We start from the raw sequence: 26,948 nt of genomic DNA, 5'->3' as shown, positions 1-26,948 counted from the left end.
TATTTTCATTGCCAATAATGGATATTTAAAATTGTTCTTGTTGGCAGCTCTTTCTGGCAAGCGTCCTTACTTTCCCTTTTTTACAATAAGTCTTTTTGGAGATATGAAACAATAAATGAACAAAAATAATGTATATAAATGTGAATATTAAAAATGATGGTCAAATATATAAAATCTATCTAATAATTTTACTGTTTATGAATACTGCAATGAATTTTTTTATGTTTACTAGTAATATGTGTTCCATGAATTATCTTTATTTCTATTGCCCATTTACAATGCCTTATCTGTAGAAACTTTTCATAGAGTAAGTTTATTAACCTTTTCACTGTCATACATGAGGCAATTATTTTCCTAGTCTAGTGTCTGATGGTTTAAGTCCCTCTCTCTCCATCCCCCACCCAAGGTAGTATTATTCATTCAGTATTTTGGCTTTTCTTAGGTATAATAAAATTATGAGTATCCATGGAATAATTCTATTCTTGGTGTCCAGTGCTAAGTTATTCTTTAAACAAATAATGGATTTTTCCTTTTTCTTGTATCTTTCCTAATTTGGGAATTCTATACTAGATTATGAAGCACATCTACACACAGTAAATCAGTTGCTGCCAACAAGATTTATTGAAGAAAAATCAGCAAAGTGAAAACAGACCCATTTTAAAAGGCTGCATCAGAAAAGAATGGAGATAAATGTCCTTGAATCACTAACCAAAAGCGTAAGAGGAGTGCTGTGTCAGTGTTTAAGACCTGAAAAAAATTGAAGAAATTCAGAAAAGAAATTTTAAAGAAAGTAAATTAAATGGAGTGACATATTTATACAGAATATTGTTTCTAACAAATGGGTCTATAAAATATAAAACCAAGATTTTGTCTTATTTTGAATCCAGCAGGGGCCAAGAATCCTATAATATTTCTACCTTTATGTGGGTGCCAAACAATTACTGAATAGCCTCAATTCTCCTATGAGTGAGCACTGCAAATATATTTTGAATAGAAGAGACTCACTAGTTTCATATTATGAAAAATATCTGTTTAAAAGAGCATTTCATATATTTTAATACTGTAACTTTTTGGGGGATATGTTTTTAAATTGATTATCTTTGTATCTTTAACTCACTAAAATATGCTTTTGAGGACTAACTGAATTAATATATATCACTAGAGGTGGCAGGAAATGAGCTTTCTTCATTGCTCTTCATATGCCAAGCACAGGGATTAAATAATTTTTATTAGGATAAGTATTATTGAAAAACTCAATGAAACTTTGTGATGCTAGGGGAACTCTTGTGCTGCTGACTTTTAAAAGTTTCTATAAATATATTCTGCTGCGTAACATCTATCTGTATGCTGCGTAACATCTTTCTGCATTTTCTAATACTTGCCTTACGTGCCCATATTCTTTCAGTTTTGAAAAGATTTTTGCTTGCTGGACAAACTTAGATATGAAGACTAGCTGTCTAGGCTATTGCACTTTTCTATGTGATAACTCATTTGCTGCTTTCAAATCAGGAACTCATCTGGATCTTCTTTGAGTAGTTTAAAGACACCCATTTCAGTTGTAAAAGTGTCTTCCTTGTGGTTTGGGGTATCAAAAATAGGGCTAGTTCCTGAAAATGCCTCAGGTTCTGTTCTGTTATTTTCAGAAAGATCTTTTGTAGTAGATGAATCTTCCATGACATTCATACCTACTGATGCAGGGACAACAAAGTCATATCTGGATTCAACAGCAGTAAGCAAAATGGGCTGGTTCTCAGCTTCATTTGCAGTCTCTTTCTCCATCCAGACATTGACTCCATCCACAGAGTCTTCATTAGTTAACATATCTTCTGAGTTATCTTTGTCTTTTTCTGCAGTGGTAGTGAGTTCAAACACAGTGATAAGCTTTTCTTCATCAGACTCCATTAGTTGAGGCTCAGCATTGGTGTCATCCTCTGGAAGAATTAGATCAATTTCAGTTATTTTCTGTTCTGTAAGGTTGGTTATGTCTGGAATAGTGATGTTTTTTTCAGTAGTGAGAGATTTTTCAGCCTCAGGAGTAGAGTAATCAATGATCTGGATAGCCGCATTATCAGTGATACTGGATTTAACTGAAGAACTGCAATTGTCAACAGCAGGTCCATTCTTCTTAGCTGGAAGCACAGGGCTGTCAGTAATCCTGATGGTACTTTCACTTGAGACTTCAGAAGTTATTAAGACATTGTTATCTCCTGGGTCAGTGTTGTCCAAGGGGATATCTTTTTCTGCTGTGTTAGTGGAAAAATCTATTAATGAAACAGTAGCAACTAGTGATGAGTTATTACCAATTTTCACTGGAATGAGATTTCCAATAAAAGAGTCATTAGCCATGGTGTTTGCAGTGCCTGTCAGAGCAGTGATTTCTTTCTCCAGATGGATTGTTGGCTTGATAACATGGGGTTCTACATCATCTTCTGATTTTATTCTTTCCTTTGGAGATGGAAGTTTGTTACCTGTAGTTGTTGAGAAGTCACTTTCTGGTCTATAGTCGTTTACTGAAGTAATGTGGTCTCCTTCTGAAGTAAAAGATGTTTCTGTTCTAGAAATAGTATTGTCAGCCCCAAAGAAAATGGTTGCTTCAGTTTTACTGTTTTCTTTTGGAGGAGGAGAATAAATATTTGGCAGACCATCTTCAGCCATGGGACAAAGTGGCACCATAAACACTTTACAGATCTTTCCCTGTGCCCAGTGGTATCTCTAGGCAGGAGAGTGATGTTCATTATAGTGACTGAAGCATTAGTCATCATGGTGATTGTTGCATCAACCACAGGGCCAATGGCACTGTCTCTCCTTAGAGGTTGTTTTTGTCCTGTCATTGGACATCTAGTTGCAAGAGTATTGATATTGGATGAAAAGACTACAGAGTCCTCTCTGATTTTATTATAAAATCAACATTCACAACTATATATGTCAATTGCAAGAAACTTGGGTTTTTACCATTTTTCTGTTTATAAGGCATATGACTTTCAATGTGAAGCTAGTGTCATTTGAAACAGACTTAACAGAGTTTCTCAGGCACTATGTGGTCTTAGTGTAATTGGGGAAACTTCAGTAGTACAAGATTATCAGCATGACTTCACGTTGCCTGACTTTCAGGTCAGTAATGGTTTCTTGTTGAAGTAAAGCCTCTTCTCTTGAGAGTCATGGTATTTAAGTATCTAAAAAAATTAATGGTGATTTTTACAGTAAATGTAGCTGCAGAAGGGAGATAGGTACAGGGATTTCAGTTAGTTTTCTTGTTCAGAGAGGGAATTCTCATGTTTTCAGTAGGGGTAATTAAAAAGAAAAGTTACTGGCCTGGTAGTGTCTTTGTAGTTTTCTTCATCGTAATTCTTACTTTCTCTTTTTTTTTTTTTTTAAATATTAAATTTTATTTTATATTCCCCATACAATTGCAAACGCCCCATTCTGACCCCAATCCTTCCCCTCCCGCCCCCCACCCCCCAAAAAGTGTCTCTGGTTCATAGTTTTTTGTTGATTTTGATTTTCACTTTCTTATATTCATGTTCCTGGTCCCTTCTTTAAGTTTTCTAGATTCCTGCTATGAGTGAGACCATCCGGTATTTTTCTTTTTCTTTTTGGCTTATTTCGCTGAGCATGATCCCTTCCAGTGCCATCCATGTTGCTGCAAATTGCATGTGTTTATCTTTTTTGAATGCTGAGTAATATTCCATGGTATATATGTACCACATCTTCTTGATCCAGTCATCTATTTTTGGGCATTTGGGTTGTTTCCAAAGCTTAGCTATTGTAAACAGTGCTGCTATAAACATAGGAGTGCAGGTGCTCTTTGGAATTGATGTTTCTGTGTCCTTTGGGTAAATACCTAGGAGTGGAATTGCTGGATCATATGGAAGCTCTATGTTTAGTAGGTCCAGAAATCTCCACACAGCTCTCCATAGTGGTTGGACCAGTTTGCACTCCCACCAACAGTGCACAAGAGTTCCTTTTTCTCCACATCCTCGCCAACATTTGTTGTTGCTAGTTTTTTTAATATGTGCCATTCTCACTGGTGTGAGATGGTATCTCATGGTAGTTTTGATTTGCATTTCCCTGATTACAAGTGATGTTGAACATTTTTTCATATGTCTGTTGGCCATTTGCATTTCCTCTTCAGAGAAGTTTCTTTTTAGCTCTTCTGCCCATTTTTTGACTGGATTATTTTCTTTGTTGTTGCTGAGTCTCATCAGCTCTTTGCAGATTTTTGTGATCAGTCCTTTATCATTAGTGTTGGGTGCAAAAATGTTCTCCCAGTTGGTGGGGTTTCTCTTTGTTTTTGTTATTGTCTCTTTTGCTGTGCAGAAGCTCTTTAATTTGATGTAGTCCCAGCTGTTTATCTTTCTCTTCACTATCACTGCTTTGGGTGATGTGTCTGTAAAGATGTCTTTCTCTTGAATTAACTTGAATAACAATAAGAATATCAGATCTTGTAGGTTTATTTTCTTTAGTCATTTTTTTTTTGGTAGAGTGTTATTTCAACCCTCCATAAATTTTCTGGCAGGGGAGTTAGTTTTATGTGTCAGAATTCAACCAAAAAAAAAGATCAGTTTGTGGAGTAATGTTAAGAATTATATCTTTAATTATATCTTTAATCATTAAGAATTATATCTTTAATTCCAAAGGGAGTATTTTCTGTAGTCACTTTAATTATAACAGTATCATTTTGTTACCATTCTTAATGTCTAACTAATTATATGAAAGGAAATTGTAGTCTGGTGTTCATCTATTCCTAGTGTAGTTGAGAAGAATTTTCAGACTCAAAAACAGTAGCATTAGCCAGAGTACTTGTTTCCATTTCAAAGGCAAATGCTAATCTTTATTAGATATAGACAACCTCGAAGTTTATCTATATGTCTGTCTGTCTGCCTATCTCTACCTTACTTAGTAATGTATTTTTATATGCCCTAAGTTTTGAGGTGTTTGGCTTAGTTAATGATTATACATTCCTTTAAGTAACTACTTCTTCAAGTCCATTATGAAATGATGCTCTTTTTTTTTTAAATTGAAAAATTGTAAACTGCTAACAGAAGGGGAACATTTCTCTTCAAACTCCTAGGAAGTTCATTTGGCACATTTATGATTTTCAGGTATACTTGGAAGTGTCCTAGAGATAGACTTTGAAAATGTTGATGCCATAGGATGAAACCACTGAGACTTTGTGTGGAGAGTATCTTGAGATATTCTCAAGCATACTTAATTGTGTCAGTGGTGAATGTCCTGCTGTTAGTAATGGGTTTTATGTCTGGAAAAAGGGAATACTCAATTATTTTATTTCCTGAGTCAAAGTCTTCAGAGATAATTATGGTGTCATCATCACCATTTATGGTACTTTTCATCACAGATGTTTTGTCAGAAAAACTATAAGGAAAATTCTCACTTTCATCAATTGAGAAGCAAATTGTGCATTTATAAGACTTGCTATTGATATTGGCATTAGAATATTTGAAAATAGTGGAATCCGTGTCAAAATTCTTGTTTTCCTGCCTAGGCCATGTAATTCATAGCTTGGTAATTTTCTTTATATTTAAACTCTGTGAATAAACTCTGCTTTAGGAAAACCCTGAATCAGTGGTATAAGATGCATTAGACACACATGTCTTGGGGGTAGATATGAGTCAATTCATTTTTTTAAAGATTTATTTATTTATGCATACAAGAACCAGGGTGTAGGCCAGAGGTGTGGGAGGGGTGAGAGGATTCACCAGAGACAGAGTGGGGAGCAGAACAGGCAGATCTCCTGAGATACACTGCTGAGGGTAGCAGCGGGTGAGACAGGAGAGGTCTTCTGTGCCATGTGTGTCAGCTCCCTGGCTGGGGATTGAACTCATGCCTCAGTGGCTGGTAATAGCTTGTTAGTGCTGTGTCTTTAACCCCTGAGCCACCAGGGAGACCAGAGTCTACTCATTTTTATAAGGGAATTGTTGTATTCTTTAGTTCAGAGTCTTGCTTGTCTGAGACATATTCAGAAATGCTGCCATCAGATGTAATTAATATATGGTTCACATATCCTGGAGTGATTTTGTCCGCAGAAGAGATGTCATCCAACTGTTTTGAAATGTCTTCCATAGAAATGATTTCATCGTCAGCAGCCATCTCTCTTTCTTTAAAATATTTGTGCTTAAATAGATCCCCTTTAAAAGTACTTGCTATGCCTTTTTCAGAAGTAATGGAAAAAGGCAAAATGATAACTTGATCAGATGGAATTATTATTTCCTCAGGAGAAATGTTACCAATATTTTTTGTAGTATCTTCATCTATAGTGGCAACAGGAATAATTTCAGAATATTTGGAAGTTCCCATGGTTGTTGTGGAATCAGAAGAAGAAGTTAACTTCCCTTGTAGGCCACATAATTTAATTGGAATGTTTGTGATGAACCCTCCTGTGTCAATGACTTTATTGTGAGAGTTAGTCTTAGATGCTTCTAGAGGAGTTAATGTGGAATCAGCTAGAATGATTCCTTTGAAGCTGGGGGATATCTGAGGTTTGAAAGAAGTGTCATCCAATTTAATAGGGAAAAAATCATCTACACTGTTGTCACACTTGCATAAAGAATTGGCTTCAGTTGCTACTGGAAAGATTTTAACCACAGCTAGAATGAAAACTGTTGCATTTGTAAAGTGACTTAAGTCAAATTTAGCAGTTGGATCTTCTTGATCAAAAAGGATAGCTATTTTTCTTCTCTCATAGACACTGCTTTGAGAGTCTTTTCTAGAGGAAAAGGGTTACATCCTTGCTCTTTGAGATTTGGGACATATTTTTTCATTCTCAATTTTATAATTCTCAGGATTATCACTATTCAAAAAGAAAAATGAATCAACTACCCCATCTGTGGGATTGTCTGAAAAAGTGGTTGATCTACTTGGAGGAGCATCTCCAGCTAATATATAGGGAGAAACATCAGCCTGAATTATGATTTGCCTTTCTGAAACATCACCCCCACTGTTGGTATCAGCATATTCAGTTGCTCTCTCTAATATTTTTGAACTAGAGAATAAAGATTCAGGCAAGGAATTATATGTTATTAAGCCAGAGGTGTCAGGATTTTCAGTTAAGGAATTAGAAATGAGCATGCCAGATGTCAATAAAGATGAGAATCCTTTAGAGTTGACATTATCTTCTTCAGATAACATAGAATCACTTCCTTCATAACTCCTTTCTGTGGAAAGAACAATGGAATCAGCCACAAGGCTGGTTGCTTTATTCATAGGTGAAGATGGCCTGTTTGTTTTCTCAGTATCTTTACTGATGAAGGAAAGATCACCATCAAGAATTGCACTGAACTCAGCCAAAGGAACAACATTGTTCTCTGAGTAGGGCCTATATGCCAAGTTTGGTTTATGTTTATTTGCATCAAATCTGACTGATAGGGTGGATTTTGTTTCATCTGGTACGACATTGTTATAAAAAGCAGATAGGGCACCTTTCCTGTTGAATTCATCTTTATATTCTATAGGATTGGTGATGATAGCAGGGTTAATGGATTCAGTTGTGAACATTCTACCCTCTCCTGTTGTCATTAGTTCTGCATTTGAAACAAGTGGGTACTCCATTCTTTCATCTTTCAGGGGAATGATAATGGTGTTAACTCCAATTAGAGAACTATGTTCCTTAATGGTTTCATCTAGAAACTCAGGAGAAAAAGCCCAACTTGAGTCAGTTAAAGAATAAATCATGGAGCTGGGAGCCATAGTAGAAGGTGTAGGAACAATAGCATCCTTATCAGAATTATGATTTTCCTCTTTGGAGACCATGTCTTGGTATTTTTTGCTAGTTTTCATATCACTTGAAGATACTTGAGATGAATGCTCAGAGACAGAAACCCTGGTATTGGTTGCATGAGATTCAAATACATTGGAGTCCCTAGTGAGTGAGGGACCATTTCCATTCTCCATTAATTCAAAGACGTAGTTATCTGCAAGATCATCGAGATATTCAAGGGCACTGTCAATAGGCATAATAATTACTATATCCTCATTATTTGGAATATTTTCTGCTGCCAAAAGTGGGTCATCATGTACCTCTTCTGAAATGTTTTCTATAAAAGAAATTACTTCAGTAGGTTTATTTTTCTCTATAAAAGTCTGATACCCAAATTTATTACTAATAGGATTTTTCATGCTGTTGGTTGATGTAATGATAGATGAAAGAATGGCTTTGTCAGATGGAACATTTCTTTCTCCAGGTGGAGTATTATTATTAGCCTTTGCTGTAATGTCTTTTTCCATTTTGACAACTGGATCAAGTTCAGAATACTCAGATGAACTCTTAAATGTTGTGAAATCAGAAGGAGGAAGAGTAGATTTCCATGGTAGTAGGCCATATATTCCAGTGGGAATTTTTTTGATGGTCCCTTCTTCAAAAGCAATTTCAGAAGAAGAACTCTGATCATTAGATCTGGATGTCTCTGGAAGAATTAATGTGGAATCAAATGAAGAATTTATTTTTAAACTGGGAGGTACTTGAGGTTTAGTAGTGTCAAGTTTAACGGTGTATAAATTGTTTTTTAGTGTACTTGCATCCTTTGGGAAAAAGTTGCCTGTTTCATAAATATGGACTTCCTCTTCCTCTTCCACATTGTTGTTACTCTCTGACAGAATACTAGGTTCAGTTACTGAGGAAAGGATTTTCTCCATAGCTTTACTGAGAACTGTTGCATTTGTAATGTGGCCTAATTCAAATTTAGAAACGGGATCTTCTTGACCAGAAAGATCACCTATTTCTCTTTCTTTATAGACTCTATGCTGAGAGATTTCCCTAGGGGAAAAAGCTTTCATGTTTATTCTTTGAGATTCAGGATAGATTTTGTCTGTCTCAATTTTAGAAATGTCAGTGATTTGCCTGTTTGCATAAGACTGTGAATCAAATTCATTATTTATGAGATCATCGGAAAAAGTAGTAGAGTCAATGGGAAATTGCATTGAGGTTATGGAGTAGGGCTTGAGGTCAATTTTATTTTTAATGGGAACATCACTGTGATTTATAGAATTAGGGTATTCAGTCATTATCTCAAACATGTCTGACCATGAAATTGAAGAACTCTCCAAAGAACTATTTATTAGTGGGTCAGAGATTTTAAGATTTTCATTCGTGGCATTAGGAATGAGCATGGGATTTTCAGGGATTTTTAGAGCTAAGATTCCTCTGGACCTCATATTGTCTTCTCTTTCTCCACTATTATCAGTGGAGAAAGTAGTATCAATCACAGAGTAGACTGCATTCATAGATGGGGAAGAGATTGAAATCCCATTGTTTAAAATTTCAGTATTTTCATTGATGAAAGAAAGTTTACTGTCAGGGGTGACATTAAACTCATTCAAAAGAATAAGGCTATCCCATAAGTATGGCATCTCTGCCATATTAGTTTTACCTTTAACCTCATCCATTCTGGATAAGATGTTTTCTGCTTTACCTTGGGCATCAGTGTTATAAATAGCAGATGAAGTATCTTTCCTGAGGAATTGCCTTTTATTTTTTAATAGAGAGGTGAACATAATGGGATTAATGAGTTCATCTGAGAACATTGTTCTTTCTACCATGGTTGCCACTATTTCTGAGTCTGCAACAAAGCTATCCTCCATACTTTTGTCTTCAGGAAGAATGATGCTGTTGTCATCGTCACTTAGACTATCACTTTGCAGAACTTTTGTATCTAGAAAATTGTGAAAACTCCCACTTGTGTGAGTTAAAGGGTGAGTCATGGATCTGGGAGCTTTAGAACTTAAATTGTCAATGGGACTTTTGAAAACAATAGCATCAAAATCAGGATTTGTGTCTTCCTCCTTAGATATAAAATTTATCAGTAGTTCTTTAGTTTGCATCTCAACTGGAGAGCCTTGATATAACTGTTCAGAAATATCAGAACCAGAGTTGAATGGATGAGATCCAACTATTTGAGGCTCGTAAGAAAAAGAGCTTTTTTTAATTTTAAGATTGTTTTTTTCCTCCTGTGGCTCGAGGACATACTCATTTGTGACATACTCATCAAGCACAGTGATTATTACATCTTCATTATTTAAAATATTTTCATCATCTGAAGTAAAGTCTGAAATGTTTTCTGTACTAGGAAGTACTTTACGTTCATTGGTCATATCTTTCTTATCTTTTGCTGCTAAATTTCTGTGTACAAATATTTTATTAAAAATAGCTTTCAATGTGTTTTTTGTTGAAGTATTGGTATTCTGTGATGTAAAGGTTTTGTGAGATGGAGTATTTCCTTCCTCAAATGGAATATTATTATTAGTCTTTATTGTAGTATCTTTTTCTATGTTGACAACTGGATCAAGTTCATAGTATCTAGATGAACTCACAAATGTTTTGAAATCAGGAGTAAGAGTTGAGCCCCACAATAGTTGATCTCTGTCCTCATATGATCCAGTGGGAACATCATGAAGCAAACCTGCTGTGCCTGTACCTTCCTCAAGAGAAGTGGAGTTTTTATCTTCAGGATTTACAGTGGAAATAGCTGAAGAAATTATTTGTGAACTGGGAGGATCTTGAGGTCTAGCAGAAATATTAAAGTTACCAAAGAAAGAATTATCTTTCAATATCCTTGAACCTCTTAAAACAAAATTGCCTGCTTTTGAAATCTTGATGTCCTCCTCCTCGTTGCTCTTGGGAAGAGTACTGGGGTCAGGGGTTGAGGGAACTGTGTTCTCCAAAGTAGAGAAGTTATCAGCTGGGTCTTCTTCAGCAGAGGATTTAGGCTTTCCCCCTATTTCAGAAGGGAAAGGGTTTATTTGTCTAAGTGAATGGACTTTCATCATTTTATTCAGAGGTTGAACATCTCTCTTAACTTCAGAAATATCAAGCGAGTCTCTCTCAGTAGTGGATGGTGAATCAGCTTCATCATCTGTGAGATTCCTGATAAAATTTGTTAAATTAGTAAAAGGAATAATTAAATCCAAGGTGTGGGGCTGAAGGTCTGTTTGAAGTTCATTGTCCTGATTTTCTGATATATTTGTTCTATTAATGAGGTCAAGGTATCCAGTCACTGTTTCTGAAACTACTGGCATTGACTTTGAGGAATCATTCAAGTAATTGTTACTCATTAAGACAGAATTCTCTATTAAGTCTTTAGGAAATTTTGTTGCACTGACATTATTTTTATCAGGTTGCATAGAATCATTCCTTTCATACCTGTTCTCAATAGAAAGAGCAGTGATATCAGCCATTGTGTGAACTGTCTTCACAGGGGAAGATGAGGTTGAAGTCTCATTATTTTTCTCCATAGAATCTTCATCTACAAAGGGAAGTGCATTATCAAGGTTGTCCTTGAATGTAACTGAAGGCACAGTGACATCCTTTGAATGGAAATTCTCTGCCTTGAAATTTTTGTTTAGGTTATATTCTGACTTTGGTGGCATGGTGGATTTGGATTCCCTCAGGACATAAAAAGCAGTGGATGAGATGCCTTTTCTGTGGAGCTGGTCTTTTTGAAGTGCAGTTGAAGTTATGGTGGTATCAGTGATTTTACCTGGGGAAGTCCAGCTTTCCTCCAGAGTGATCAATGATTCTGGGTCTGGAGCATGTGTAGTCTCAATCCATTCGTCTTCTGGAGGAATGATAATGTCACTTCCACTTAGGGTGCTCCTTCTCAGAGCTGAAAAATCTGGAAAAATAGGGAGAAAATTCCTATTTCCATCTGTTAGGGAGTGAGTCATGGTTCTAGGTGTTGTACTATAGTCCTCGAGAAAGGGGGTGTCCCCTTTTGTGGAGATCAGCATTTGGTATTTTTGTTTTGTTTCAGACTCTGCAGGATTTTCTTTCAATACACTCTCAGTGACATGTGCAGTGGAGAAGAGAGCAGGAAGAAATCTAACTCTGTGGAGCCATTCCTCAGCAGTAGATATTTTTGTTGTGGGTTTCTTTTCTTCTTCTTCTTCATCTTCATCATAAAATGCATTTTCCTCTGAGACATATTCAAGAGTATAGTCATCAAGCCCAGTGGTCACTAGATCCATATTATTTGGATTGATTTCTCCTGCCAGAAAAATCACATCTGACTCTGCTGAAAAATCCTTTGTAAAAGGCTTTATTTTGTATTGATTTATGTTATCTTCTTCTGCAAAATCTACATAGCTTTCTCCATTTATGATATCATCAAAGAAGATAATATTGTCAGTTGAAATTGTTTCACTAGATAGAATAGAGTCATCAGTTATTTTTAGTTTGTTATCTCTTATATTGTTTGCTGGATCAAGTTTAGAATTACTTATTTTAATAGAATTGATATCAAAGTCAATAGTAGGAAGAGTTAATTTCAAGGGTAGAGGATCTAATTTATTGTAAGACTGTGTGACTGACCTTTCTAAATTATCACTATCAAGCGAAAACAAACCCCTTGCCCTAGACTTTGTCAACTTTGTTGCACTCATTGTGGAATCAGGATAAAATATTTCTTTTGATGTTTCAGGTGTTTTCTGTTCAGTGGAAGCAATATCAGGTTTAAAAATGATAGGATTAATGTTCACTGAATTTTCCTTTCTAAAATCCTTTGGAATATTGGCTTCAGAAATGTATTCATCCTCTATAACAGTCTTATCTTTACTGAGAAATGCATTAGTCTCTGTTCCTGAAGTAGAGATTTGTTTTGTAGATGGTTTGATATCTGCTTGATTTACATGGTGACTTATGGCATAGTCAGAAGTTTTTCTTCCCCCACCATTTTTGTGGATTATTGATTGAAGAACTATATTGGGTGCAAAGGCCACAGTGTCAGTTTTATCACTAATGCCTCCATTTTCAGTAGCTAGCATGTCTGTGACTTTATTTATAGAATTTTCTGAAAAAGTAGTTAGACCTCTCAGAGGAACAGAGGAGACCATGGAGACATATGAAGGGTCACTTTGCACTTTAGTGATTTCCCAATCTGGGTCAATGGTAATAGAGTATTCACTCAGTGGCTCTGATACCTCTATAGCCACTGATGTATCAGATAACGAATCATAATTTTCACTAACAACAACTGCAGTTGTAGTTTTTTTCTGATTGGGAGTTGCTAGAGCTTTAAATACTTTGATACCATTGACTTCGGGCATGGAGGAGTCACCATTTCCATTACTTTCCCTAGAGTCAAATGTAGGGCCACTAGGTGAAATGATGGTGGAATTCAGTGGCATTTTGGTGGCATTAACAGGATTGAGAGAAGTGACTAAGGCTGTTTTAATTATACCCCTAGTAACTTCACCCGCATAGGAAATATTCTTAGCTTGGGAGGCAACCTCTTGAGTCAAGGGATTAATGTGATCTACTGAAGAGATCACTTCAGTTAAGTCCATTTTATCTTCATTTTCTTTTGATTTTTCTGATCTCATGGCGTCTTCTGACTCCAGGATAGCTGTGTTATGAAAGTTGAATGAAATGCCTTTCCTGTTGAAATGGTCTTTACTTTTTATGGGGGTGGTGATCACTGCATCATCGGTGGGAATATCACCAAAACCTCTGCTCTCTTCCATGATAACATTTATTTCTGCTTGTGGTACAAATATGTACTCTGTTTTTTTACTTCCCAAATCAGAAACTTCAGGGAAATTGATGATGATATCACTTTCACTTAGAGTGCTCTTTCTTGCAGATGGTGTTTCCAGAAACTTGGGAGAAAATGACTCACCTGAATCAGTTAGGGAAGACACCATGGTTTTCTGATGCTGAGTGTTGAAGTTTTTGTTGTAATCTTTGAAAAATGTGGCAAAAATATCAGAGTCAGAATTTTCTTCTTTGAGAATAAAGGTTTGAGATTTTTCTTCATTTTTGAACTCAGGGAGAATTATTCTATACAGAAGACTCTTTGAGGTCTCACCTTTAGAGAAGGGTGTGTGAGATCCAAATTCAATAGGTTCATGCATAAATTGAATAGGTTTTTTTATAGGGCTATTTTCCTCCTTTTGTTCAAAGGCATGCTCATTTGAAACATATTCAGAATCACTTTCATCAAGTTCAATGATGATGAATTTCATATCATCTAGGTTATTTTCCTTTTCCAGAGTAGTCCCAGGACTAAGAACAAAGTAATCATCTGTTAGTGTTTTTGCATATCCCAGAGATAGAGGAGTCCCTATTCCAGATAGATAATAATTTTCCACATTTATGTCTTCAGGGGATAGAGGAGTGGAGATCAAAGATGTAATGTCTATATGAGAATTTGTTAGAGTGTCTATAGCAGTATGGTCTTTTTTTGTTCCTGGATTAGTTTGATCATAAATATAGGGTGCATATTTTTTGCTAGAAGATCTTTTGCTTAATAATACAGTGCCTTCCAGAGGAGGGTTTACATTATCTTCAATTGAATTCATGAAATCTGGTGTTGCAAAGGTAGATTTTCTTTCATTGGAAAAGATAGATCCTTTTGGGACATTTTCTTTTATTATTGAATAAATATAAACATCATCAAAGAGAGCTTCATGATCAGCACCACTGTTACTATTTCTTGCAAGTATGTTTCCTTGAAACTCAGGAATCAATTTTCTATGTAGAGGTTCTGAAACTTCATTCATGTAGGATGATGCAGTATTCTCAAATTCAACTTGGTAAGCTGTGGTTTTGGCTGTTTTTTTAAACATGTTGGGGTTATATATATCAGGGTTAATAGAATAATGTTTAATTGCCAAACTGTTGCCATTAGAAATTTTCTCAGCTGCAATAGGTAGAACATAAATGTGATCACTCTTATCTTCTTCTTTAAGTATATCATTGTTCTCTGCCATAATTTTTATGACTTTTGGGGGAACTGTTTCATAGTTTAATGCTATCTCTCCCTTGAAAAGGTCTTCATATTCATATCTTGGGATATAAAACATGGTGTCAGCATCTTCTTGAGAATTAGTGGCAGAAGCTACTGTCAAAGCTGCTGGGATAGACTTATTATTAAAAGTTTTTGGCATTATAATATCCACCAATGAGGTGTTATTCGTAGGGTTTGTTGCTTGAGGATGATTGGAAGGGGAAAAGGTAGAGGAATTTATTATTAATAGCATGCCATCTTCTCTGGACACGTTGTGATCTTTGGAAATGTTAAAGCCATCATTTAACTTGTTAGATTTATTATTAAGAGTGTTAACTTCACTCATGGGCAGAATGTCTTTATTTTTTGGTGAGGTGGCAACTGTTGAAGCAAAATCTATTTCAACTTCAGCATTTTCATCCACATAAGAAAAATCATCAATTACAGTAGAAATGCCAAGGGAATTGTTTGTTAATTCAGTCTCAGCCATTTTGCCTTTATTGGTCCATCTGTTAGCATTGTTTGAAGTTATGGCAGCAGGAATTTGATAGACATCTCTGTAATCAATAATGTTTGCGTTGTCCATACTGGAGACTGATAGTTTATGTTTCATGGTGCTTGTTGCAATATTTGAATTCTCTTTAGTGGAAGTAAGTGCAGTATCAGTGATTACATTGTAGTATGAATTAGGAGGTATAGGATAATCTATTTTTCCAGTTTGGGGGGCAGAATTGGTAGGTGAAAGGAATTCAGTGCCATCTGTTGCTTCCATATTCTGTATCATGCCTGCCGTTTCACCCAAACCATTAATTAATCTTTTGGTGGCCTTTAGCTGAATGAGTACTTTGTCATTTGTAGGTTTAGTGCCATCATATTGAATTTTAAACTTTTCTTTCCCTAAAGTATTAAAGTTGCTTTCATTTGTTGCTTCAGTATCATGTATAATACTATTTAGTTGGAATAGAGACTTTGTGATATCAACAACCACATATCCGTTCTCTTCTAAGTCATCATTTTCTGATTCAAAGTACTTAAAATTATGTATAGGTAGAAGGTCTTTTATCTGAATGACAGTATTCTCTTTCTCTGAAGACTCTATCTCCATATAGGAAGTTGGTTCTTCTTCATTTGCTATTTCTTTGCCTATTCCAGTTTTTTTTCTTGGTGTAAGAGTATCAGATGTCTTCACAGGTGCAAAGGTAATTGCTAAAGTGGGCTTTCCTTCTAGCATGGCCGTCTTATTAGTCATCAGTTCAGAGCTGTCAGTCATATTTGTGGTCCCTTTGCTTACACTGGTAGTGGCATTGTATGTGTCTTCGGAAGAGGTAAAGTCAGCTGTAAGGAAAGAAGACTCCAATGCAGTGTTCAAAGTATCTACTGATACCTTATTGATTTTCCAATTTTGTAGAATGGCATTGTTAATGAGATGAAAATTTTCACTAGTTAAGGAATCATATTTACTTAGCAGGTCTTCATTATTTTTGCCATTGGATATTAAGGTAGGTGACTCAGCTACTGAATGAAAATAGTATCCTTTTTCCATAGAAAAGTCTGTGTCAGAGTTGAGACTTGCAACACCATTACCTTGGTTGTCATTAGTAGAAAAACTAATGGCTTCATCTACTGAGTCAGATTTATATGAAGGGGTGATACTGACCCCTGAATTTGAAGTCTTTTCAGCTTCACTATCTTCATTAAAATAGATAGAATCAGCTGTTCCACGATGAGTGAGGGAAACCATAAGGGTGTTATTGCTCTGCATATTGGCTCTTTTAAGCACAGGAGTTTGTTCAACATCTGCTTTAGCTTTGGTGCCACTTTCATTAATTGTAGTGGGAGTTATATGGCTACCTTTATTATTGAGATTTGTCCTGCCCGTTGCAAAGGACTTTATTTCATATTTGAATAGGGGATTGAACATATCAGGGATGTCAGGAGGGAAAGCGATTTTTTTAACTGCTGTTTGGGCATAGTCTGCATTAGGAGTAAGAGAATAGATTTTTCTTTTAATTTCTGTTGTAAAAGTTTCTGGATGAATGAAGATGACTTCCTCTACAATGCCATCATCTATGTCCACATTTGTAATTTCTTTGTCCACAGGAATACCATTTTCAGTTCCATAAGTGTTCACACACTTACCATTGTTTCTGTTAGTCTTTAAATGTACATTGGCAGCAATATTAGAATGATAATTAATTATTGAGTCATCCCTTTTAGAAGCAATTATTTCAGCAATATTTTTATCATTAGATATTGCTAAGTTTTCCATTATTTTACCTTCCTTGGAAGACCAAATTATCCTATAATTAGTGTAGGTGTTAGTAATTGGCTCTATGGGACTAGGGTTAACATTTTGTTTTGTAGAGATGTCATTTGTTTTGGAAATATTTAAGTTTCCCACATGCATAATATTTTCATCTGTATCTTTCATTGTTTTGGTATCATCAGAATTACTAATTATATTGTTGATTTTCTTATATATTCTATAGTTAAGAAAATAATTTGTAGTATTAATGGGATTGACATTAGAAATATCAGTGGCACTCATGATAGATTTGATATCAGCTTTGTCATAAGTACTTGGAATAGAAACTGATTCAAAGTCATTGCTATTTTTTGCAGAGGAAATGCTAGATATTTGAGAATTAACTGTAGTTCTACCATCATTCTTTATATCTGTGGCATAGATTGCAATTGATTTGTCTTTCTGTGGAAGATCAAGATCATTGCTCACTGTTCTGTGATATCTTTCGAGGTCAGTAGTATCAATTATATTTATGTTTTTGTCCTCCAGATAAGGAACATCAAATGGAATCATATAGTCTTCTAGAGTATCTGTCGCATCGGTGTTTTCTGGTGGGCCTTCTTTCATAAAAGTTGTGGTGTTCATAAAGGATATCCTGTCTGAACCTGCTTCTGTCTCATGCGTTGTGATATCAGTTCCAAGGAAGTTGTTTGCATTTGATATGTCAATGGTAATTTCATCTGCAGAGGTACCAAACTCATTCTTAGCATTTTGAATATATACAGTAGAAATAGGGGCAAAGAATGCTTTAGATCTGGTGGTAGGATCAGATTTGTACTGGTAAATGGTTGTAGATGCAGGTGCTAAGATACTATTTTCATTAGGAATAGTTTTCCTTTTTTGTGTTATTCCCGAGGTGGGTGCAAATGTGGAGGTTACGGTACCGACAGATGACATGTCTTGCATAACAGCAGATGAAGGTGAAGCAGTGTTTTTTGGAATTTTTGCCTCAGTAGAGCTGTCTACTGTATCCTCCATATAAGTAAAGTCAAGTGAAATTTGGTTAGTTGGTGCATCAAACTCAAATGTGGTGAAGTTATATATGGCAACTTGAGGCGTCTCTGAGTAGTTTCTCTTTGAAAATTCATAGAAGTTTACTATTGTGTCAGTAGAGTCAGAGTATCTATTCAACTCATCTGTAGGTTCAGAGTTCTCTTTTGTTCTTAAAATAGATGAGTGTTGATTTGTTATATGGCTGTCGTAGGAGGACAAAGGCAGCTTGGCAGACAAATGTTGGCTTGTCTGATAGTGTATTTCCTGACTCCCAATATACTAAAGGGAAAGAAGTATAACATTTTTGTGAGGTCCCCATCCAGATTATATTTGACTAAAAACCTGAAATCAGTAGTCCTTAATTGATCAAATAAAACAACATTCAACTTTCTTCTTTATCAATTGTTTAGGTTAATTTAGAAATATAGGATATCGTTGTGAAAAGAAACAGCTGGTATGTTAGGGTTAAATGCCCTCTTTGAATATAAATCCAGGTGTCCCATGGCAATCTTTTAGTAAGGAACCTCATACAGTATAAAAAATAGAGAGAAGCCCCTGCAAATGCTGTGCTAGTACACATTATAACTTGTGCCTTTATTTCATTATGTACATACTTAAGCTTAAAAGAATATTAAAAATACAATGATGTTTTGTTTATCAAAATGTTCTTTCTGTACTGCAGTGAATATAAACTGATGATTCATACACATTTTTACCTCCATCTAATTTTCAGTTTTGTAAAAAATACTGTTATTCAAAATACTGAAACTTACCGGGAAGTAAACCACAAAATTCAAGATGGTTGCAGTCAGGACTAGGATCTTCATCTTGTCCTGATATTCCCTGCAACTAAGGTGCAAGATTGTCTTCTGTTACATAAATTTGTTGAGTAACCATAAATGATAGTTAAAAAAAATCAGAAGTAATTTATACTATGTTTAATATTATTGACATTAATGAAGGTACTGGTTTAATTAATAAGATGAAGATAGTGATCAAATATTTCTAGTGTATTACTAGAAATTATAATATGCACTATAGAATACTTCATTTGCTAAGATCAATACCATTTTACCCATTCAATGAGAATAGAAAAAGTACTGGCTGCTTTCTTTAGTTTATTGGAATCACAGAGTAAACAGTCTAACTAGCTAAATATATTTAAGACAAAGTGATCAGTGAGGACTTCGGCGTAGAAATTTACTTTTTTTCCTCATGTTAATTTTCTATTTGCTGCGTTTTTCAGGACTATTTAGACAAATAGTCTAAATAGGATATCATTGTGAAAAGAAACAGTTGGTATGTTAGGGTTAAATGCCCTCTTTGAATATAAATCCAGGTGTCCCATGGCAATCTTTTAGTAAGGAACCTCATACAGTATAAAAAATAGAGAGAAGCCCCTTCAAATGCTGTGCTAGTACACATTATAACTTGTGCCTTTCTGAACCTTTCACAAGAATTTAAAATCTGTCTTACTAAATCCTTTGTATAAAGGGGTTATAAGAAAGAATGTGTATTTAAAGACGGAATATCTTCAGACCTTCTGGTTTATTCAGGTATTTACCTTGCAAAGTCGTCTCTCCGTTCAGCTGCCTTCTAGCTTTAATTCTTGACCATATCAGCCTGGTTCAGCAGTTCAGGAAGATGAAATCCATGCTGAGGGAGTCTAAATCGAAGGGAGAGACACAAGCTGCTTCCTCCTCCTATATTTCAGTGGGGGAAGAAAAGGCTTCACATATAAGGGATTGCTTCTAAACTAATCCCCAAACAAAAGAAAGGAAGCATCTGTAGGCTTTTGTACTTGCATCTCTCCAGCACCCAGTGAGCTTATTAGCTTATCTTGAAATTGAAAGGGGCAAGGCTCATATTTTAAATATTATGAAGCTTTTAAAAGATTAACTCTCTACTTCCTAGCACCATTACCCCCACTTCCTTTTTTTCTGTTCTTAAAAATTGTTCCTTTTTCTGCTTCCACAGCATTTTTTACTTTTCCTCATTTTCCTTTTTCTTTTTTTAATTTTATTTAGGTAACTACTAAAAAACATCATTTAACATGTACTGCCAAGTGCTAGTTTACATTGGGATTCACCTGCTTGGCTGCAGAATTGTGTTTGGTTGAGTGTCTGAAAAATATGCCATATTAGAGAAGAAGATCAATTTTTCAAAAAGTAACATGCTTTTTCCCCTCTTCTATGTGACTTACACAGATACCAAGCTGATCTCTCAGCCATCAACTTTCTTCGGCAAATTCAGTACTAGCTAATATAGCTCTTATTTCCAGTTTCTAATTTGATTATTTATGAGGAATTCAGCAAAATGCATCATCCCTGTTATGTCACTTCCTGCCATTAATTGATATATATTCTAAAACTTCTATAAAAATGTGAACTAAAAATTTTATTAACTATCAGTTAATGTTATACAAGGTTATAGTAATTTTATTAGATAATGTAGACACTTAATTTGAACTTAATTGGTTTGCTATCTCTTCTCATTTGAAGACACCTAAAATTTTACTTGCAGATAATTATAGATTATTCTTTTATCCTGATTACATATTTCATATAATGCAACCCTAAAATTCAATAATGGTTATGATATAATGGGTCTTATTGGGTAGAAGACAAAGTCAAACTTTTTATAGTTTTTATTTTCTCCAGTCTTTTTCAAATTATATTCCTTATAATTTGGCCTCTTACTAATACTTTTCTATAACTGACATTCTTTATTGCACATTGGAACAAATACTGAATCCCCAAAGTTATTTCTAAGACTGTCACAGATTTGTTCTTGTAATCAGGCAGATATTGATGTATAAAGTATCATGTACATAATTACCTTCAGATAAAAAGCGGTTTGTCACGAATTGAACAATTATAATGTTATCAATTTACTAGCTTGGAAATACCCTTTTCATGACATTAAATATGACTCTTCAAGGGAAGTGAAGTAAGTGTTGGAAAGCTAGTGCAATAAAACATACTTAAGGATGAAATATTCATTTGATTAGAGAGGATATTTTTGCAAGTCTTTTAGTTTCAAGTAAGCCGCCAGCCTCAAACTCAGAATCCCTGGTTGGCACTAATTCATCTTTATAAGATCTAAGATAGCTAAGTTTTCCGCCTCATGGTTTCCAGAATTGATGCTGGGACATTAAAATCAAGGCTTTGTCTGTTAAGAAACTTAATCTTAGATTTTTTTTTTTTTTCTGGAAACCTTAATCCATTGTCCCTCTTCATTGAGGTGAATGGTTCTTCTTCTTCTTTTTTTTTTTTCCAGTTTATGATCTCACTATTTCGGAAAGTTGTCTTCTATAATGTGTAAGTTGGCTAACAACACTGCATTTCCATATGCTAGACTAATCCTATTGAAGTAGGAGATACAGATTAGGAAAAATGTTATTGGTGTCCACATGTAAATGTGGTTTTCACATGCAAAAGTGAAGCCTACAGACATAGTCCTGATTTTCACAGAATGCTTGTTTTATTTCATTGACTCTCCAAGTTTATTATTACCACCTGTAATAATATGGAAGCAAATGCGTTCATTAACTACAATTAAGGATCTGTGAAAGGTAATGATGGGAATACAGAAGTAAAAGATATAATGTAGGAAGACAAGAATGTACGTGATAACCATGTTCATTGCCATTTACTTATTTATTCGTTCAAGATTTAATTGCTTAGCAGTTAGATTTACAGTTCACCTCCTGATTCTGAGTGACAATAATGGGGAGCAGGACAGGCAAACTCTGTTTTATGAGTTACATTCTCAAAGGACTTTCATTTTGGGATTTCAACAGAGGGAGAAATAACTTTTGAAAATGTCAGAAATTTTTGAGTTGGTTTATGGAGGACTTGTTACATGTTAGGAAAATGTGTCAACAATAGCACCAAAATGAGATTGGGATTAAAAAGAGGGAAAGTCTCATCTCTGTACTTCTAACTAGCATCTATGGCCTTAAGAAGTGTAAAATTGATAGAGATCTTGAGGAATCCCTGGGATCTCAAAATGAGTGAGTTAATCCTCTTTTCTCCCATGCCACTCTACTCCCTTGGGTCAAAGTAGAATCTTATATATCTGGAGTAAGAATGGCTCTTATTGGACCTTCAGGTTTCATTGTATAAGAGTGAATTTAAGGACCCAAGACTTCAACTCCTTCCTAACCATGAGCTCAAGGCTATTGTCTGCCTTGAGACCATGATGCCTATTCTTATTATGTACTTTATTCCTTACTAATCCAAAATCCAACTCCCCCAACCTGAGGACACAAATTCACTTGTAAGGAGTCCTGTCTCTTTTCTTTTTCAAAACCTCATACCTTTGAATCTAGAGGTGGATAGGTTCTGATGCTTTAGACCATTTTAGTATTCATCAACTTGAAATCTCATGCCATCATATACTTCATAAACTTCTTAAGAAGAATTGGTCATCTAGTAACACTCAAATTGTTCCTTTATCCTGTAAAGATTTAGCATGAGTCAAGGTTCTAGTGAAATAGGACCAATAGTTTATCTACCTACCTACTGACCTATATTTTTCATTCAATTTATTTGAAAAATATAGCTGTGATTTGTAGGGATTTGTGTTACATTGATAGATCACTTTAGGTGAGATAGTCATTTTGATTTTATTGATTCTCCCCATCCATGAGCTGGGATATTCTTCCTTCTCCTTATGTCACTATCTAAGTCTCTTAATAACATCTTGTAGATTTCATTGTATAGGTCTTTTATATCCTCTGCTATGTTGATTCCAAAATATTTAGCTCTTTTTGAAACAATTATAAGTGGAGTCATTTCTTAATTTCTTTTGCTAAGTCTTGTTCATTGTTTATATATACAATGTATGTCAATTTTGTAGCCTGCCACTTTGCTGTATTTATTGTTAATAATAACTTTTGGATGGAATCTTTATGATCTTTCATATATAATATTGTGCGATCTGTGAACAGTGATTGTTTTACTTCTTTCCCCACTAGAATTCCCTGTATTTCCTATTTAAGACCTCTACTATTATGTTAAACAGACGTGGAAACAATGGGCATCCTTGCCTTGTGCTAGGTCTTTTGGAGGAATCGCTCAATTTTTCACCATTGAGTATTATATTGACTGTTGGTTTGTGATTTATGGCCTTTATTATTGAGGTAGATTCTTTCTGTTTCCATCTTGGTTAGCGTTTCTATCATAAATGGGTACCAAGTCATCAAATGTTCTCAAATCTGTTGATATTATATGATTTTTATCTTTACTTTTGTTAACATGGTATATTGTATTAATTGATTTATGTGCATTAAACCATTGTTTCATCCCTGCGGTGAATCCCTCTTGATCATGGAATATACTACTTGTGATATACTGTTAAATTCGATGTGCCTAGCATTTTGTTGAAAGTTTTTACAACAGTGTTCATCAGGATATTGGTCTATTATTTTCTTTTCTTGTCTTTGCCTGGTTTTGGTACTAAGGTAATTTTGGCATCATAAAATATATTCGCGAGCATTGCTTCTTGTATTTTTTTTTTTAAATTTGAGGGCCTCCCTTGGTGGTGCAGGCGGTTGAGCGCTGCACTGTGAAGCTGTCCACAGCCTCCGCAGTGCCAGTTGGATCCCCGCCTGCTGGCAAGGGTCCCACATGGTATGGCAGACCTCTCCTGTCTCACCCGCTGCTCCCCTCAGCAGTGTATTTCGTAGTCTGCCTGTTTTGTTCCCTTCTCTGTCTCTGGTGAATCCTCTCACCTTCCTGCACATCTGGCCTGTACCCCGGTTCTTGTATAAATAAATAAATAAATCTTTAAAAAAATTTGAGCAAAGTGGGCATTAGTTCTTTAAAAGTTTGATAGAATTCAGTAGTAAAGCCATATAGCTCTGGACTTTAGTATTTTGGAAGATTTTTTTATTACCGTTTTAATTCCACGTTTGTGATCAGTTTGTTCATCTGTTTCTTCCTATATTAATCTTGGTAGATTATTTTGACATATATTTCTTCAAGGTTACTGAATTTATTAGCATACAGTTGTTCATAATAATCTCTTGTATTTCTGTGCAATAGGTAGTGATGTCTCCTCTTTCATTTGTGTTTTTGCTTTCTTTTTTTTTTTTGTTAGCCTAGCTAGAGCTATATTCATTTTTTTTTTTTTTCAGGAAAACTGCTCTTAGTTTTGTAGCTTTTTTTTTTTTTTTAAAGATTTGTTTATTAATTTATACAAGAACCAGGACACAGACCAGATGTGCGGGAGGATAAGAGGATTCACCAGAGACAGAGCAGGGAACAGAACAGGCAGACTGATGAAATATACTGCTGAGGGGAGCAGCGGGTGAGACAGGACAGGTGTGCCATGCAATGTGGGACCCTCACCGGCCAGAAGGGGATTGAACCGGCGCTGCAGAGGCTGCGGGCAGCCTCGCAGTCCAGCGCTCAACCGCTGCGCCACCTGGGAGGCCCTAGTTTTTGTTTTTCATTGAAGCTGCTTACTCTTGTTTCTATCCTTATTGTTACTCTGGCTGAGTAAAGGATTCTGGCCTGTATGTCCAATCCTTTTTTCTTAAATACTTTCTTTTTTTTTTAACTTTTTTTTTTTAAAGATTTATTTTTATTTATTTATACAAGCACTGGGCACAGTCAGAAGCGCGGGAGGGTGAGAGAATTCACCAGAGCCAGAGCGGGGAGCAGAGCAGGCAGAAGGACCGAAGTACACTGCTGAGGGGAGCAGCGGGCGGCAGGAGAGGTCTGCATGCCATGTGGGACCCTCCTCCGGTGGCCGGGGAGCAGCCGGGGAGCAGCCGGGCATCAAACCAGCGCTGTAGAGGCTGCGGGCAGCTTCGCAACCCAGCGCTCAACCGCTGCGCCACCGGGGAGGCCCTATTTAAGTCAATTCTGACCTTAGCAATAAGAAAGAGAGTAAGAGTAATTAGAAGCAGGAATAATGGTTTGCAGACTATTAACTGTAATTTAATCAGAAGTCATCACTACATATACACAAAAAGTAATAATAAAATAGTCTTCACTTCCAAGTTATTTTCTATATTATCCTTTTTAGGTTTTCAGATACTTGCCATTACTGAAATTATTTTATTTTCTTATTGTCTCCTTTCCACACTGAAATGTAGTTCCAATGGATATGATACATACCTGTATTTATTTTCCTCCACTTTCAGGAACATGCAGTAAGCTTCTCTCAGACATCTTGCATGTTAATTGGGCAACAACAACAACAACAAAAAAGCAAACCCAAAAGCAAAAACAAAAATTGGACAGAGGAGCCAAATAGACTCTTTCCTAAAGAACATATACATATGACAGACACATGAAAAAAATGTTTATCATTACTTATCATCAGAGATGTGCAAATTAAAAGCCACAGTGAAATACCACTCACACTTGTGAGAATGGCCTATATAGAAGACCAGGAAAAAGTGTTGTTGATGATATAGTAAAAAAAGAACTGTTGGTGGGAATGTAGACTGGTTCACCTCATATGGAAAACATTACAGAGATTTCTCAAGTTATCAAAAATATGCCCTTTGATCTAGAAATTCCAGTACTTGGTATTTATTCAAAGAATGCAGAAACACTAATTCAGAGGGATCTGTGCATGCCTATGTTCATTGTAACACTATATACAATGACTAAATTATGGAAAAAATTTAAAGTACCCAAGGACAGATAACAGATGAGTGGATTAAGGATATGTAATACACACACATACACACACACACACACTGGAATACTACTGAGCAAAGAAAAGATAAACTGTTGCCACTTTTGACAACATGGTGCATTACTGGTGTCTATATTTCACTATATTAAGTGAACTAACTCAGGAGAAAAACAAATATCATCTGTAATATAAACAAAACAAAGGAACAGACCAAATTAAACCAAAACAAACCCCACAAATATGATTGTAGAATTAAGGCTACTATAGGGAAAGGATAGGGGGTGGTGGGCAAAGAGGTATGGGCATGTTCTATGGTGGATGAGGGGTGCTTTCAAAGTGTGTCCGATGTGTCTGAAGAGGTGTGAACATACTCCCCTGAATCCTATATGGTATTGCAAACCAATGATGCCACAATAAAAATAATGTCATAGCTGCCACATGCAAAAGATTGAAACTACACTACCACCTCACACCATACACAAAACAACTCAAAATGGGGAAAAGACTTGAATGTAAGACCTGAAACCATAAAATAATGCAGAAGAAAACAGGCACAACACTCTATGACATGTACCTCAGAAACATCTTTGAGTATTCATCCCCCAAAACAAAGAAAATGAAGGCAAAGATAAACAACTGGGACTACACCGGACTAAAAATCTTCTGCATAGCAGAAGAAACAGGAACCAAAAGGAAGACACACCCCACAAAATAGGAGAAAATATTTGCACACCGTACAACTGATAAGGGACTTCTATCAAAGATCTACAAAGAGTTGTAGATCTTTGTTTGTACAACTTTGTTGAGTTTGTACAACTCAACAAAAACAAAGCAAATAACCCAATAAAACAATTAAAAAAAAGGGGGCAGAAGAGCTAAAAAGACACTTTTTTAAAAGATGGATTTATTTATGCATATAAGAACTGGGGTGCAGGCCAGAGGTATGGAGGATGAGAGGATTCACCAGAGACAGAGTGGGGAACAGAACAAGCAGATTGACTGAAACACACTGCTGAGAGGAGCAACGGGCGAGTCAGGAGAGGTCTGCTGCACCATGTGTGTTGCTCCCTGGCCAGGGATGGAACTCCTGCTGCAGTGGCTGTGAATCACTTCATAGTTTGTGTCTTAATAACCCCTTGCACCACCAGGGAGGCCTAAAAAGACACTTTTCAGAAGAAGAAATGCAAGTGGCCAACAGGTATATAAAAAAATATTCAACATCACTTATAATTAGGGAAATGCAATCAAAACCACAG

The 26,948-nt window shown here is 35.7% G+C and overlaps 2 protein-coding genes across 8 annotated transcripts in view; one reads left to right on the top strand and one right to left on the bottom strand.

The window, feature by feature from the left end:
• Positions 1–26,948, top strand: part of CSN2 (casein beta) — a 308,148-nt gene that overhangs the window by 125,314 nt on the left and 155,886 nt on the right. The window contains exon 1 of one of the 6 annotated variants that reach the window (XM_054687857.1): positions 2,807–3,111. The exons of the other annotated variants lie outside the window; for them this stretch is intronic. The gene's annotated coding sequence lies outside the window, so the exon portion shown is untranslated. Of the gene's footprint in view, positions 1–2,806; positions 3,112–26,948 lie in introns of those variants that run through there. 6 annotated transcript variants of the gene reach the window in all.
• CABS1 (calcium binding protein, spermatid associated 1) lies at positions 587–2,724 on the bottom strand. Of its 2 annotated transcripts, XM_037530057.1 has the most exons (2): positions 1,686–2,724; positions 587–747 (listed from the first exon to the last, which is right to left on the bottom strand). In XM_037530057.1, the coding sequence occupies exons 1-2, from the start codon at positions 2,671–2,673 to the stop codon at positions 734–736; spliced, it is 1,002 nt and encodes a 333-aa protein (XP_037385954.1). In that variant the 5' UTR covers positions 2,674–2,724; the 3' UTR covers positions 587–733. The 2 variants fall into 2 exon arrangements, with proteins under 2 accessions (XP_037385954.1, XP_037385953.1); XM_037530056.1 differs by lacking the exon at positions 587–747 and having other exon boundaries at positions 1,384–2,724.

This window comes from Talpa occidentalis, unplaced genomic scaffold, assembly GCF_014898055.3.
Source record: "Talpa occidentalis isolate TD23 unplaced genomic scaffold, MPIMG_talOcc4v2.1 talOcc4.6, whole genome shotgun sequence".
NCBI classification, from domain to species: domain Eukaryota; kingdom Metazoa; phylum Chordata; class Mammalia; order Eulipotyphla; family Talpidae; genus Talpa; species Talpa occidentalis.
The sequence above is the reverse complement of the archived record's forward strand: the minus strand, read 5'-3'. Positions and strand labels throughout refer to the sequence as shown.